This window comes from Cyclopterus lumpus, chromosome 25, assembly GCF_009769545.1.
Source record: "Cyclopterus lumpus isolate fCycLum1 chromosome 25, fCycLum1.pri, whole genome shotgun sequence".
NCBI lineage: Eukaryota > Metazoa > Chordata > Actinopteri > Perciformes > Cyclopteridae > Cyclopterus > Cyclopterus lumpus.
Genome location: NC_046990.1, coordinates 1,911,809 through 1,926,278, shown reverse-complemented (window position 1 = coordinate 1,926,278; position 14,470 = coordinate 1,911,809). Strand labels below are relative to the sequence as shown.

General features: G+C 43.6%; 1 protein-coding gene across 1 annotated transcript; it reads left to right on the top strand.

Moving 5' to 3' along the window:
* The first annotated feature begins 4,514 nt into the window (after positions 1-4,514).
* On the top strand, positions 4,515-14,178 carry zgc:154093 (uncharacterized protein LOC777623 homolog). Its single transcript, XM_034529234.1, has 2 exons — positions 4,515-4,674; positions 12,075-14,178. The coding sequence occupies exon 2, from the start codon at positions 12,604-12,606 to the stop codon at positions 13,513-13,515; it is 912 nt and encodes a 303-aa protein (XP_034385125.1). The 5' UTR covers positions 4,515-4,674; positions 12,075-12,603; the 3' UTR covers positions 13,516-14,178.
* The last annotated feature ends 292 nt before the right edge of the window (positions 14,179-14,470 follow it).

Below are 14,470 nucleotides of genomic sequence, written 5' to 3'. Positions count from 1 at the left end.
TCAACCGGAACCAGAAATTATTGTATAGCATCGTTAAAGTGTCGGGAGAAGCAGATGGAGAATATGTACGCGTGAACAAAATGAGCAAAAAAAAGGGTGGTGGATTTAAGGGTCTGATTAAGTTAGTGTGTAGACTTTGTGGGCAGCAGGTATAAGCAAACTTCCTGCGGAGGGAATGACTCAACAGCAGGCGTTAAATCTTGAGTCGTTTTGTTATTGTGCAATCTATGAGAGCATGCGTGTCTCATGGGGATGAATTAATCGCACCAGGCTGACGCAGCCTGTTGCGTAAAAACGTAAAATGAAGGAGAACAGATTGGCTGTGAGGTCGGCCTGCTGGACCAAGATCTCTTACCCTGTTCCTGTTGCTTCTACCCCCCTCCACGATCTAACTAGACGAAACGAGACCTCCACCTTTCATTTCCTTCTTTGTTCTTAACAAGACACACACACACACACACACACACACACACACACACACACACAGGTTGTCTTTCAGGGCTGGACCAACGGCGACCTCTCTGGGGGTCTTAGCATGGGGGCGACACCTGGAGGGGCTGGCGCTCTGCCAGGGGGCCTGGAGAGCGAGAACTCATGTGGTCTCGTGGATCCTCATGTGGACCCACCCCATACTGCACTCATTACATCTTGATTTACTTAGGTGGCGTCATATCTGTGTGTGTGTGTGTGTGTGTGTGTGTGTACACATGGGTCCCCACGCCGTGTGATAGAACCACGTCGGTGCTGCTCTTTGCTTATCTTGTGTACACATTCCGATCGGCTTCAAACACTCACGGAGGGTGAGAGCAATACTGTGAGTGAGAAGGATGGAGAGCTTCTATTTATGTACGTGTCATTTAATGGAGGTCCATGACTGCCGAAGAACCTTCAACTTTGAAACCTGACTCACGTATGAAGGGATGTATCAGCAAAATGTGCATGGAGGACTTTAAGTTAAAGTAAAAATGTTCCCTGTCAGTGTTTTACTTTAAGAGGTTTCTGGATTAATATCCCTGATGTTTTTAATTCTCTATATCCTGTTGGTTAGTTCATTCTACATCAACACATCATATTCTATAATATCATCATATGTTTGTATCGACTCTGTCCTGTGACAATCAGGGACGATGCATTTTCCAGCTGATCCAAGAGGCTTTAAAGAAAAAGTTTATTTAGATTTCCTTGTTCAGTTCATCACGAACATGAAACATCAACAACACCTGGAGACACAAGGCGTATTCACCTTGACAGGACGGGGGATGAAAACCTGCCATCTTTAAAGTAAAGCCGTCGGACAAATGAAAGTACACTGTGTGTCCCTGAGATGGTGGAGCAGAACTGTGCAGCAGTGTCAAATGGAAACCTCACAGTTAAGAACCGTCCTTGAGTGAATGCACTCGGTTACATTTCACCTCTGCAACACAATAAGCTGTATTATCTGATGACCCTCGATAAAGGTCTTAACAGCAGACGTTTGCATTCTCCGTTTGGTGAATCCTCATGACATGACATGACATGACATGACATGACATGCCATGACATGACATTACACGACATGACATGACATTACATGACATGACATGACATGACATGCCATGACATGACATGACATGACATTACACAACATGACATGACATGACATGACATGACATGACATGACATGACATTACACAACATGACATGACATGACATGACATGACATGACATGACATTACATTACATTACATTACATGTCATTTAGCTGACGCTTTTATCCAAAGCGACTTACAATAAGTGCATTAAACCATGAGTCCAAACTCAGAACAACAAGAATCAAGCAAGTACAATTTCTTCAATAACGTTAAACTACAAAGTGTTATCAGTAAGAGACATTTAAGTGCTACTACAAAGTGCTATCAGTAAGAGACATTTAAGTGCTACTAAAGTGTTAAACTACAAAGTGCTATCAGTAAGAGACATTTAAGTGCTACCAAAGTGCTACTACGGCTCTACCTTCCCTATTCAAGGTATAGTCGAAAAAGATGTGTTTTTAGTTGGCGCCGGAAGTTGTAGAGACTTTCTGCTGTCCTGATGTCAATGGGGAGCTTGTTCCACCAATGAGGAGCCAGGACAGCAAACAGTCGTGATGAAGCTGGAGCTGAACCCCGCGGGGGCCGCAGGACGGGCCTCCATACCGCCACGCTGCAGCGGGTCTCCACTGAGCCAGCAGTAGAGGAAATGTGAAGGCCCATTTAAACGTGTAATTGTTCCTCGTAATGCAGAGACTTTGAAAGTCTGTGAAGAAAACAAGGCAGAGTCCTGGATTTAGCTGGATCCGGATCCTGTGGGAGACAGAAACAAGGTCACAGAGTGAGCAGGCATATTTCAATACAGGCGCGCAGAGTTAAACGTAAGTTGTTGCCCCTTTCACGCTCCAAAGAAAAACAAAATATAGATATACACATGTTTTACTATGTATTCGAAAATATTTAATTGTCATGCCACTATTGCTTTTATTCATTTTTTGCTTTAATTTCAACTAAACCAAGAAAAGCCTGCAACATCCATTTGTCCTGAGTATAATGAAAAGAAAGATCATTCTGATTATGATATTTAAAGAATTTCATCAAATTAAATAAAACAATATGTTACTCATATACAAATCCACATATAGAGAGACCATGGTTGTAATGATATTATTGACTTGAAAAATGTACTTGATTCAATTGGATTATTGATATTAGTCAAGTTGCAGTTGTCAATATTCAGAAACTTCACATGAAACGAGAGTGGTGAAAGACATCGGGCTGAGCGAGTGTTGGCTCAGTCAGTACTGATGCAACATGTTTCATGTTTCATGTTGTACATCGTGGGTCCTGTGAGCCTGAAATATTTCCCGACACTGCACTTTCTTCACGGTAGAGTTTTATGAAAACAGACTAATAAAGATTCATTCTTTTATAATTTGGAAAACAATAGTTCTATAAACTGGTGCAGCTTTAAAAAGCATTACACTTGCTGCAAAGCTGCAAAGCTGCAAAGCTGCAGACTGCAGATGACTTTTATAATGCAGTCTGACAATGAATCAACAGACTCAACGTCCACTGAATGGACTTGCTGGCTGCTGTCTGCATGGACAATGAACAAAGCCTGCCGAGGGGCCTGTGGCTGCTCCTGAACTGGTTTTGGCTGTCGTTTGTGCTGCTAATCCATTTACAGAACAGAGTCTTCATCATCTCCACCGTCTGTCACAGGTCACCAGTAAGACGGCTCTGAGGCGTGCAGGTGGTCAGGAAAACATGACGTATCAGCTTCACGTGCAAAGCAGAGCAATAGTGCCACACAGCATCTGGCATAATGTAATGTTAACAAGGACATTTAAAAACACTAACAAATGGGTTTTCTTCTACACATAAATACCAACAGGTTATAGTTTTGACCTTTTGTGGCCTGTGATCAGAGACGTCATCAATAACACAGCCCTCTCCCTCCTCGCCGTCTGTACTGATGCTTTAATGATCACACACTGGTTTAAAGACCCGTTTAATGGTATGAACTGGTTGTTTATCCTCGGCCCTGCTGTGTCAAAGCAGCGACACACAATGACACCGGAAGCTAAGCATGTCTTACCTTCAAAATAAAACAACGCCCGCCTTGTTTAGAATCGAAAATTCCCAAATATTCTCTGGTGGTGTAATGTAACTATTACATTCATACATGTACTATACACTTTTGACATACTTATACTTTAAGTTGAGTAATCCCATTATATGCTACTTTATACTTTTGTACTATGAACTACATATCTGAGGAACATATTGTATGTTTTAACAAAATGTATCTGACAGTTACTTTTTGGATAAAATAAACTTGATATGTGTATAAGATATGATGCAGTTCTGCTGTTCTGCTAAGCTACTCAGTACTAGGCCTGTGCAGTATTTAAACGTGACTCCACATTGAGGAACTACAGCACTGCAATGCTCTCACATGTATTTGATTAAACAGAATCACATAGTATTATATAGTAGTGTAACACTTAAAATAGGCCTTCTGCATCATGACTACTTTTATTTTTGGTACTTTGAGCAAAGTTTGATGCCAATTATTTTTTTCTACTTTTACTAAAGTAATATTTTGAATCATTGATTTGACTTGTAATGTATTGGTACTTCTAGTGAAGCATAAGAACAATTAATTTGCTTGAGATCAGATGTGACCTAAAGGCTATTACATCTCTTGTCATAATGTCGGCCTAATACTTTAATTTGTTCACCAAAGGCTGTGATATTATTCATCAAAGAAGTGACGGGAGAACATTTTTTAAAAAGATGTGGAAGGCAATAACTTTGTATAGTTCACTTGTTTTTTCCCCCCCGTGTTTTATAAAATAAAAATAAACAATGTCCCTCCTAATAAATAGAAATGATGTCACAGTCCTGGTTCAAAATCAATGTCTTAATTTGAAATTCCTCCCCGGATGTGTCTGTGCTCATTCCAGCCGGCTTGATGGCGCTCCTTCTGTGAGAAGCGGATCCTCCTTTTACTTTCCCTACTTTCTCCGTCCAGTGCGCTCCAGAGACAGCGGGCTCATACCCCGCAGTGAGAGGTTTACCTGCGCCGGAGCCGAGGGCCGGTCAGCGGACTGTACGACTGAACTTTCCACGCGGAACACGGAGCGACGTTTCACTGGAGGTAAATATCAACGTCTTCTGGCGGACCTTTGGAGGTTCTTTTACGGGGTTTTAAAGCGGGCAGCGGTCGGTCGACTGTCTCCTAATATGGAATAACAAAAAGAAGGAAGAACTGACCGGTGTAACATTGTATTTGTGAACATAATAGCAGCTTCGGCGCGTGACCCTTTGGTTTGTCATGCGCGGAGGAAAACATCAATATGCGCATTTGAGGTGTTTTAGACACACGTGATAACCACACAAGGTTTGATCAAATATGATCCTGTGTTGAACAAATTAATAAGTAGCCTGAACGTTATGTTGTTGTTTTATTTCATTTGATTTAGCCTGTTTGTCCGTCGCTGCTCGTGAGTTTCATTTCTGTTCCCACGTTAACGCGTCCGTGATGTTAAGTTGTTCCTTATCTCGAGGACAGAGTGGTGTCCACACGTGTGAGTTGTGTTACCGGACCATCTCCCGTCACCCGGGTTGCGGTTACCTGCTTTCTAAGATGCAGTGTTCCCGAAGCAGGACGGGGCTGTTCCCGTGGGACGTTGGCCCAAAAGGAGATTAGTAACGATGGGAATGTTACACAATGTGAAAACGGTGCCAGCTACCGGGTGACTCACTGTACCTGCGGGGCTCCGGGAATAAACTCCTGCTGCTGCCAGAGACGGGAGCTCACAGGAGCCGCTGCTGGAGTCCCCGGTGCTGTACGGTGCGACGGTACACCGCGTCACGGTTATTACCGTACCGTGTGTTCATCTGCGGGATGGAACCAAAAACAACCCGCCAGCAGCTGGTGTTACCGGAGGGTTTGTGAGGGGTCACTGTCGAGCGTCTCATCCAATCAGCATTCATTTCTATTGGCCTGATTAGAAAGTGGCCTGGATTTGGCTCCTGGAATAAAAGGGACAGGTTTGTTCCACTTGGAGAGAGACACATGCACATAAAGGTTCACAGACACACTAACCACTAGTTCACTCATTCCAGCTGCAGTGTGATATCGTTTGACCCGAGGAGAAATCCTCCAATCCTCCTGCCAACACAAATAAGTACAGTTCCAACTGTCAAAATAAGACCATGAAGCCAGAGAGATAACTCACTTGTCTTTCATCTTTGCGCTTTGGCAGGCGATATTCTTTGAAGCTAGTGGTAGAAAGAGAGAGACTGTTCACATGTTAGTGAAACCTATTTTTCCCAACACCTTGTGAATCACTGCTTCAGGTGAGTTCACTGCCTCACGGCGGTGGTGCACTTAGTTTTACTGATAGTTACCAGTGGGTATAGGAATATACTTATCTCCACATATATAAAGCAGAATGACGGGCGAGCGTCTCAACGCCGATTGGCTTTCGCAACTCAGCGTCAGGCGAATTTTTCGCTTCATTCTATTCGCGCCATTCGTCATTGGTATCCATTGGCGTCTGTGCATTGACTTTGCATGGGATCTACTGCCGTGAAAGATTTGCAACGCTTTTGGTGTGAACGCAGCATAAGGCGCAAATGAAGCGAACGAAGCAAATTAACCACAAATAGTAAATATTGAAGGTGTGAACGCAGCGTTACTTACGCTTTGCTTCACTCGGCAGGAGGTCTGCGCCCGGTAGAGTCGAGTGTCAAATGATCTACGACGTCAACGTTTGGGGTATCGACTATGCCATCACATCTGTCGGAGGGTTATACCAACCAACGAAACAAACCCGATAAACCTTCTTGACGCATGTTGAAAATAGTTGCACAATATTTGTTCTTGAAACAAAATTCAAAATGTAATGTTGCAATGTGAAATATGTCCCGTCCACCTTTTGAGACCAATCACCTTTTGCAGTTTTTCACCAGATCTGAAGCGCGTGAACATTTTCACGAGTTCCTCTTCCGGGATTGCGCGGTAGAATAATAATCTCGACAAAATCAATCGGTACCGTCACTTTTTGGGACTGTTAGGATCTGGCACTTTTGAGCTTGGACCCTAAAAAATAGTGAAACCTCACTGTGGAATTCAGCTATATCAACTGGATGAAATCAGCTTAATGTTTTATGGTAAAAAACAAACGGATTAGCAGACTAGCAAATGGCTTTTTTGTCAACAATCTCCTGCTGTGCGCAATTAAGCGTCATGCGGCAGACTGCGGGGGACAACAACAACCAAAGGAGCGTCCTAGAAGATCACAGGGAGCGCTGGTGGCGCTGCACTAGAGGACACAATGTAGGCAGCAAATGGGGCCTGAGAGCAGAAACAGATGTCACATCAGCCTCCGCCGTGGCTGATTGCATCAGCAGCAGCATCCCAGAAAGAAAAGGGGGAAACATGGAGGAAAGAAATGCCAACTAGCTGTCTGAGCGATTTTCCAGACTTGGGACCAAGTTATTGTTTAGCAAGTCGTGAGTTCACCTCAAGTCTTTGAAGTCAAGACATTTGGGGGTTTGAGTCCGAAACAAGTCATAATCTGATCCACACCAAATGTAATACCGTTTTAGTGACAGGTAAATATAGAATTTACAAAAATCATGAATGTTTTTTCAAATGTGTTTTTATTCGTTAAACCAAGTTTGGTAAAACGAGGGCAACGATAAACAAAACAGGAATCACAGCATCGACTGGCCGTAAATGTTTAACGTTGACGTTAGAAGATTCAGGAAATGGATGGATTTAAATAACTTTTTAAATAACATAACTCTTAATCTTTGGGCTTGGGGGGCAAGTGATGAAGTATTTTTCAACTCAAAAGGCTCAAAGTACAGAAGTCACGAGTCATCGGTGTTCAGTTGTAAGTCTGTTTTTATTTTGTCAAGTCAAGTGTAAAGTCACACTAACTGCTACTGTGTGTGTGTGTGTGTGTAAATGCAATGTGATACATATGTAAGTTGGAATATTTAATAACGTTGTAATACTTTTTTAATGAACATTTGGTGCCACTGAAAAAACATCTTTGAATATGATTTTGACTTATTTGTGTCTTAAAGGGCAACGCCGCCTAAAATTAGATTAAAATGTTATTTGCCAATTACATTGACTTTAATAATTCTATTATAATGTTCTCAATTGTGAAACAGAAAATGTCCCCAGACACTCAGAACATTCCCCTGAGTGCTCTCAGTGTAATCTATAACATATTTCATTAATTATGGAGCCGTTCCACTATTTATACTTGATGGGATCACAAGTCTTGAGCTTAATTAAGCACTTAAGTTTTCTGTTTGGGAGTTAATTAATAACCACTGACAGTGGTTAGCATGTCCGTCTTTCAATCGGGGGGTTGGCAGTTCAATCCCCGCCCTAGTCGATGTGTCCTTGTGCAAGACACTTAACTCTGCATTGCTCCCCGTAGTTGTGTCCACGGTGTATAATGTAACATGTAAAGTGTCTTTGAGTATCTTTAAAAAGCACTATATCAATTCAATGGATTATTATTATTATTATTATTTAATAATAATAATAATTGAAATATTATTTCAATTCAATTCAGTTTATTTTGTATAGCCCAAAATCACAAATTACATATTTTCCTCAGAGGGCTTTACAATCTGTACACATACGACATCCCTGACCTTTGACCTCACATTGAATCAGGAAAAACTCCCAAGAAATTACAACACATTACAACACATTCAATGAATATGACAGAATGTATGAATGGAACTCCAATCCATGAAAAACAAGGAGGTAGAGAGGAGGGGGGGGGCGGGGCGCATCAGCAGGGGCCATGGCAGGAGGCATCAGACACCTCCAGGTCCAATGGACCCTATGAGACGTGAAGTCACAACGACTCCGGGGAGGAAGCAGAGTTAATAAGGTGCAATGGAGAGATGTAAATTCATCCATAAGGAGAGAGAGAAGAGGATATAGGTGCTCAGTGTATCCTAAAACATCCCCCAGCAGCCTATAAGCCTATAGCAGCATATCAAGGGGCTGGACCAGGGCAAACCTGATTCAGCCCTAACTATAAGCACTATCAAAGAGGAAAGTCTTAAGTCTATTCTTGAATGAGGTGGTCCCAGTTAAGAGTTACCGTATGTATGAATTTGAAAATGGCCGTAGTTCCCCTTTAATTCTTCTAGAAATAAAAAAATAGCAAACCAAAAGTAATCAAAAAGATTAGATGAATAACTTTTGCAAACCGTTAACAATTACAACCTGTTCATTCAGTAACTACAGTAACTTCCTGCCTGACCAATGATTGAATTCCCTCTAAAGAAAAGCCTTCTCACACCCGGACAGCTCCGTTTCCGCCTTCTGCCAAATAGTACACAAATTCATGCATTGTTGTGTTTATGTTTTTATACTACTTAGATAAATAGTTTCTGCATTATTGTCTGTGCAAATACTCTTGAGGTGATTAGAGCTGTAAGTATGGTTAGCATCTGTCTATTTACTATTGTGTCACAAGACACCAGGAATTAATAATAGCCAGATTCAGAGTGGCGTTTACATTTTGCCATAATGCAATCTTCATAACATGTGAACAATACTGCGGAAACCAGAAAAAGAAATGAAATAGCGCAATTTGTTGCCTTTTTGCAGGCTTTTGAAACAAAGTATGCAGAATAAAACACATATAATAAACAAAAATAAACAAGCTTTCCAATTGTCCCCATTTGTACTGCAACTAACAATAACCACTTACTCCTGGTTATTTTCTGCTTAATTTTGGTAATGACACTTCCCATAATTCAAGGTGACGCCTTCAAATTATAATTGTGTTATCATTAGTTCAAAGATATTTAGTGTAAAACAAAGAAAAGGCAGAAAATCGTTTTTACTTGAAATGAACCGATCGGTCCTCAAAACGGTTGATTGTTTTTCTGTCAATCAAAATGGGACCCACTCCACTTCTCCGGAATCCCACATCTCATATGATCGGTTTAATCTGCCAACACCAAAGGCTACAGAAAAACAAAACGAAAACACATTTCAACATCTTTTGGCTTCTCAATAAGCGAGACGTAGCATTCGTTTCAGGGCCAAACTATTGTGGTGATACCGTTTGCATATGTATGATAAATACTTCCATAGCAGGAAGAAGGGGGATGAAAGTATGCGGTGTTGTCTGCAGACTTCGACAAACACAGATTTATGACTGGGCTTCCCTCGTTTGGATGAGATATTCCTTTGAAGGAACGGCAGAAGTTTCCCACATCCCATCCTCCCTCACCGAGTACAACACAGTGAACTATCTTCAAGATACATTGGAAATGGTCTCAACCAGTTCTGACTGGTTGAGACCATTTGGTCTTCATTGGTGTTACTTTATGTGTATTTTTGTTGTGGTCGCCCTGTTGTCGTCTGGTTGTTTTAATGGAGCGACAGTGAACCTCCTCCCTTCATTAGGTGATATTTAGTGGACGGGCTTAAAGCGACAGGCAGAGGAGGAATACAGGTTGATTCAGACAGTATAAGAGAAATAATGTTTGAATATCAAAGCATGTTTACGTGTTCTAGTGGAAACCCAAAATACAAGTATGAACCTGAAATTGAACATCACCTGTCTCCTTTAAAAAGTTAAAGGACTAATCTGCCCTCGGGTGTGTGATGTTCTGTGAAGTCCAGAGATGTCATTAAAGTATCCACGTCGATCATTTAATGAAACCTGAAATATTGCGGAAACAATGTCAAGAAGTTACCTAGACATTTATTTAAAAAACTTAGTTGAACCTTTTGTGTGTAATTACCTACATTTTTGCTTATCTAGAAATGACCTTTTTCCCTTTTGAGCCCGCTTTGAAGTCAGTTTGGTGAAAAGCCTCAAAGGTTTTTGGTGAATGGTAATAACTCATCGTCTGTTTCAAACACAACATTTAACTTCCCTTTGTCGCCGTCCCTGAAGTCAGTCTGAGGAACCTTTAACTGGCTCAATGTAACACTGACGCCTCTATGATCTACATGAGTAAACAAGACCATCAGCAACAGAAATGGTTATTTCTATGTAGTTATTCTTAATAATTGTCATCGGTGCCACCGGCTCGGATTCTGCACAAAATCAAACCCGCTGCAGTAAAATGAGGTTTTCAAAATGGAGTACCGGATACCATGATATAAGAGTAATGGATTATATATAATATTATCACATGTATATTGTTCAATATCGTTAATACTGCCATATGGCCACACCTTGAGTAGTTCCATTTCTATGCTTGTTTATACTTCTACACAACAATACAAAATATCATCAAGAACTAAATGATGATGTATTAGTATAACATAAAACAAGATATGGGGTGAAATTCACGAGCTAGCAGCAATAGAAAGGAATTAAAATGTATGTTTACCAGCTGCAACATTAAATGAATGCATCAAAAATGATAATCCATATCCATTAATTTGCTCAATCAGCTGTTTCTACACTGTGGTGCTGCTCCTTTGACTGGGCGGGTTGTGTGCCGTTCACAGCAACCTGAATGTGAACCTTCAGATGCGATGTGACCAGAATGAAGTCCAGAATACATCTGTAATCGAAGCTGTTTCATTTCCTTTTTTTAAATCCCTTTATTCTCCAGATGAAATGGACAGATAGATGTCATATTGTACGGATCCTGCCGTCCACACACTGCTCCGTGCAGTAAGACTCGGGCACACACAAGATAAACATCATTACATGCTGGTTTTACAGCTCTTGCTCCTCTTGTTTTTCAAACAATGGTCGAGAACACTGAGATCTGAGCAGCATCCAGGCATAATTACAGCTGCATGATCTGAAAGTTATATAAGAATCAAACAACTGACCGAGTCGCTCCGTAGAAGCTTAAAACACTTCACTTATGAAGTTTATTATCAACAACAAAAAGAAAGCGATTGCACTTCTTAACTGTCTCTATTTCCCCGTCATCTAAAGAAGCAGAGCAATCTTTTCATAAAGGCCTGCGATCACATTCTTTACATTTTGTGTCACGACCTCTGAGCCCTGAACATGAAACAGAGTTTTCTTTAACGTTTCGAGAGTTAAATACCAAAGGAATATTTCAGATGATGAGGTCACAAGATGACAGAGCCCTCAGGCGAGACCTGAACTGTCGTCCCATAATTCAAAGTGTTTGTCTCAGGAAAGATACTTTTAAGATTTTCCACTGATAACAGGGCCAGAGGCTTTTAAAACCCGATACAGTAATTAGTGTTTCCACCAACTAAGCGGAGGGGTCCCTCTGGAATGCGTGACCACTGTTCTGAATCGTGGACTGACTCGCTGGAAGAGTCTCACGATTTGGGGCAGTCGGACCCCTTCTTAGCAAACACTCAGGAGTGTTTTCCTTCATCTGTCCTCACTGAAAAGAAGAGCTGTAAATCTCCTCCTCCGCCTTCATTCCTCTCTCTCCCCCCTCGGTTCCTGCCTCCTCCCTTCCCCTTTCTGCCCCATCCATCTCCCCATTTTCCTCCCTCTCTCTTCACAGCTTCCTGACGCCTTTCTCTCTCGTTTCTCCGCACAGATCTCCAGCTCTCTGATGTCACGCTGACGAAGTTTCTGACAGAACCCACCCGGCAGCAGACGGCGAGGCCCGCCGGAGATCCCATCCTTCATCCCTTCATCCCTTCTGTCTGAGGAGGGATAAAGACGAGTTCTGAAGGGGGAAGAGGAGCCGCTGTTGGCCTGGACATGGCTTTTCTGTGTATGAGAGAAAGACACACGGAGCTGATCTGAGGTCACGGTTCTCCTACACTTCCTCCCGCCCCCCTTCCCCGCAGTCACAAGACAGAGTGAGGTTGCTATCGCTACGCTCACCGAGCTAAATATTTGTCTTCTCACTTGGAGGAGCAAAAGGATCCCCTCGGTTGGGAGGGAGAAAGAGCTTCTTATCAGGGGAGTTTTGCTTTGCGAGCTTTTCGTCTATTTCCTGAGAAACTGACTGCCCCCCAAACATATAGAGGTGCTTCCCAGTGAGTTGAACTGAGGACCCTCTCCTCTCAGATAAAGGGACGACCTTCTCCAAATCGCATCCTAACCTGTCAGAAGCAGAAATGCCGGCAAAGACACCAATGTACTTAAAGACGACAACCCCCAAGAAGGGGAAGAGGCTGAGGCTCCGCGACATCCTCTCGGGCGATATGATCAGCCCGCCGCTGGGCGACGTGCGCCACAGCGCGCACGTGGGGCCTGAAGGGGAGGGCGACATGTTCGGTGACGTGGGTTTCCTGCAGGGCAAGATGGACATGCTGCCGGCCCTGAGTCGGATGCAGGACGGCCGCTCGCACAGCGTGGAGAGGCGGCTGGACGACGGCCTGGTGGCGAGACAGGACTCGCACAGCTACGCCTACAACGGTTATCACTATCAGCACTCCGCTGCCGGTCTGCTGAAGACCACCATCTCCATGCCCGTGTTCATTGCCCACGAGCAGGCGCCGCCCAAGCCCCCGCGCCTCCACCTGGACGACCCCTCCCCTCCCTCTCTGGCCTCCCAGCAGAACCACTTCCACCACCATCAGCAGCCGGCGGACACGGGCCGCCGACAGGCCAACGGCCACACGGACAACCACAGCCAGCTCTTCGAGAACGGCGTGGTGGGCCGCCTGGCGTCGGAGCCCTGCCGCGACATCTCCCTCTCCCCCGCCGTCCGCAGGCTCGTCCCCTCCTCCGGCTCCTTCTCCGAGGTCTCCTCCGAGGACTCCATGTCGGAAACCTGCGGGCCAATGGACGTCCGCCGGGGCCTCAGTCTGGACTCGGACGCCGGCCTGAGCAACGAGGATCTGAGGAGTGACCGCAGCGAGTCGCCCGGCTCCGCCTTCCATCCGGCCGGCCTCACAGTGCCATCCGGGGTCTCGCGGTCGGACTCTTTGGCGGGGTTAGACCTGGATCTGGGCCCATCTATCATGGAGGACGTGCTGAGCATCATGGACCGCTACAAGACCGAGGACAACCGCTGCGAGCTGTGAAGAAACCTTAATGTGATGTACAGATATTTTTTTATACGGATAAATAAATCCCTAAAGACTTTAAAATAGTAAAGGAGGACAGAAGGCATAGAGGAGTGCAGAAGACAGAAAGGTGAGAAACAGGTGGACACTGTTGTTAAGTGTCGAGACGCCGCTGCACGACATGACGTCAGCCAAGGCCAGAGGCTGGTCCTTCAGAGCCATTCAGCAAAACTGAAACTCGTGGCAGTAAAAACTGCAAGCTAAGTAAATGTAAAGAGTGTTACGCTGTCCTGGTCCATATTCTGTCCTGAATATTAATATATTCACTGGTTTACTGTACACTTCAATGCCAGATGAAATGTGAAGAACTCCTTTCCTTCTGTAGAACGTGAAGATGGAAGTGATGTAAAATGGTCTCCACGTATGAGAACAGCAGCACCAAGAAGCTCCCTCTTGTAGTTTAACAAATATAACATTCTAAAAGAAAGTTTCTGTCAGAAATGTGCTGCATTAGATCATTTTGCAATATTCTTTTCTTCTCCTGTCTTCTCAAATACACTCTTCCTCCATGTCGTGGCTCACTGGCTAACGCTCACTGTCTGCATTATCACAGTAGCCTGCTATTCATGTCATTTATGCTGTCACTGTAAATGTACAAATAAAACATTCCTATTAAGAAGACTGAGGGCGTGTGGACAATTCTTCAAACGGACATAATTGTGCTTAATAATATAGATGAAGCATCCACGAGGGGATGCTGGGATGGGTATCAATCAGATCTGTTTTTAAAAGATATAGAACATGTGCTTCCCCCTTTGAAACGTGTGTGTGTGTGTGTGTGTGTGTGTGTGTGTGTGTGTGTGTGGGTGTGTGTGGGGGGGAGGGGGGGATTCAGTGGCGTCTAGTGGTGAGTTTGCAGATTGCATCCCACTGAAATCCCCTCAGCTCAGCCGTCCCTTTCCAAGCCTGCTGG

What these genes read in the sequence shown, in the direction of transcription:
- zgc:154093 (XM_034529234.1), top strand. Translation starts at nt 12,604, where the DNA reads ATGCCGGCAAAGACACCAATGTACTTAAAGACGACAACCCCCAAGAAG.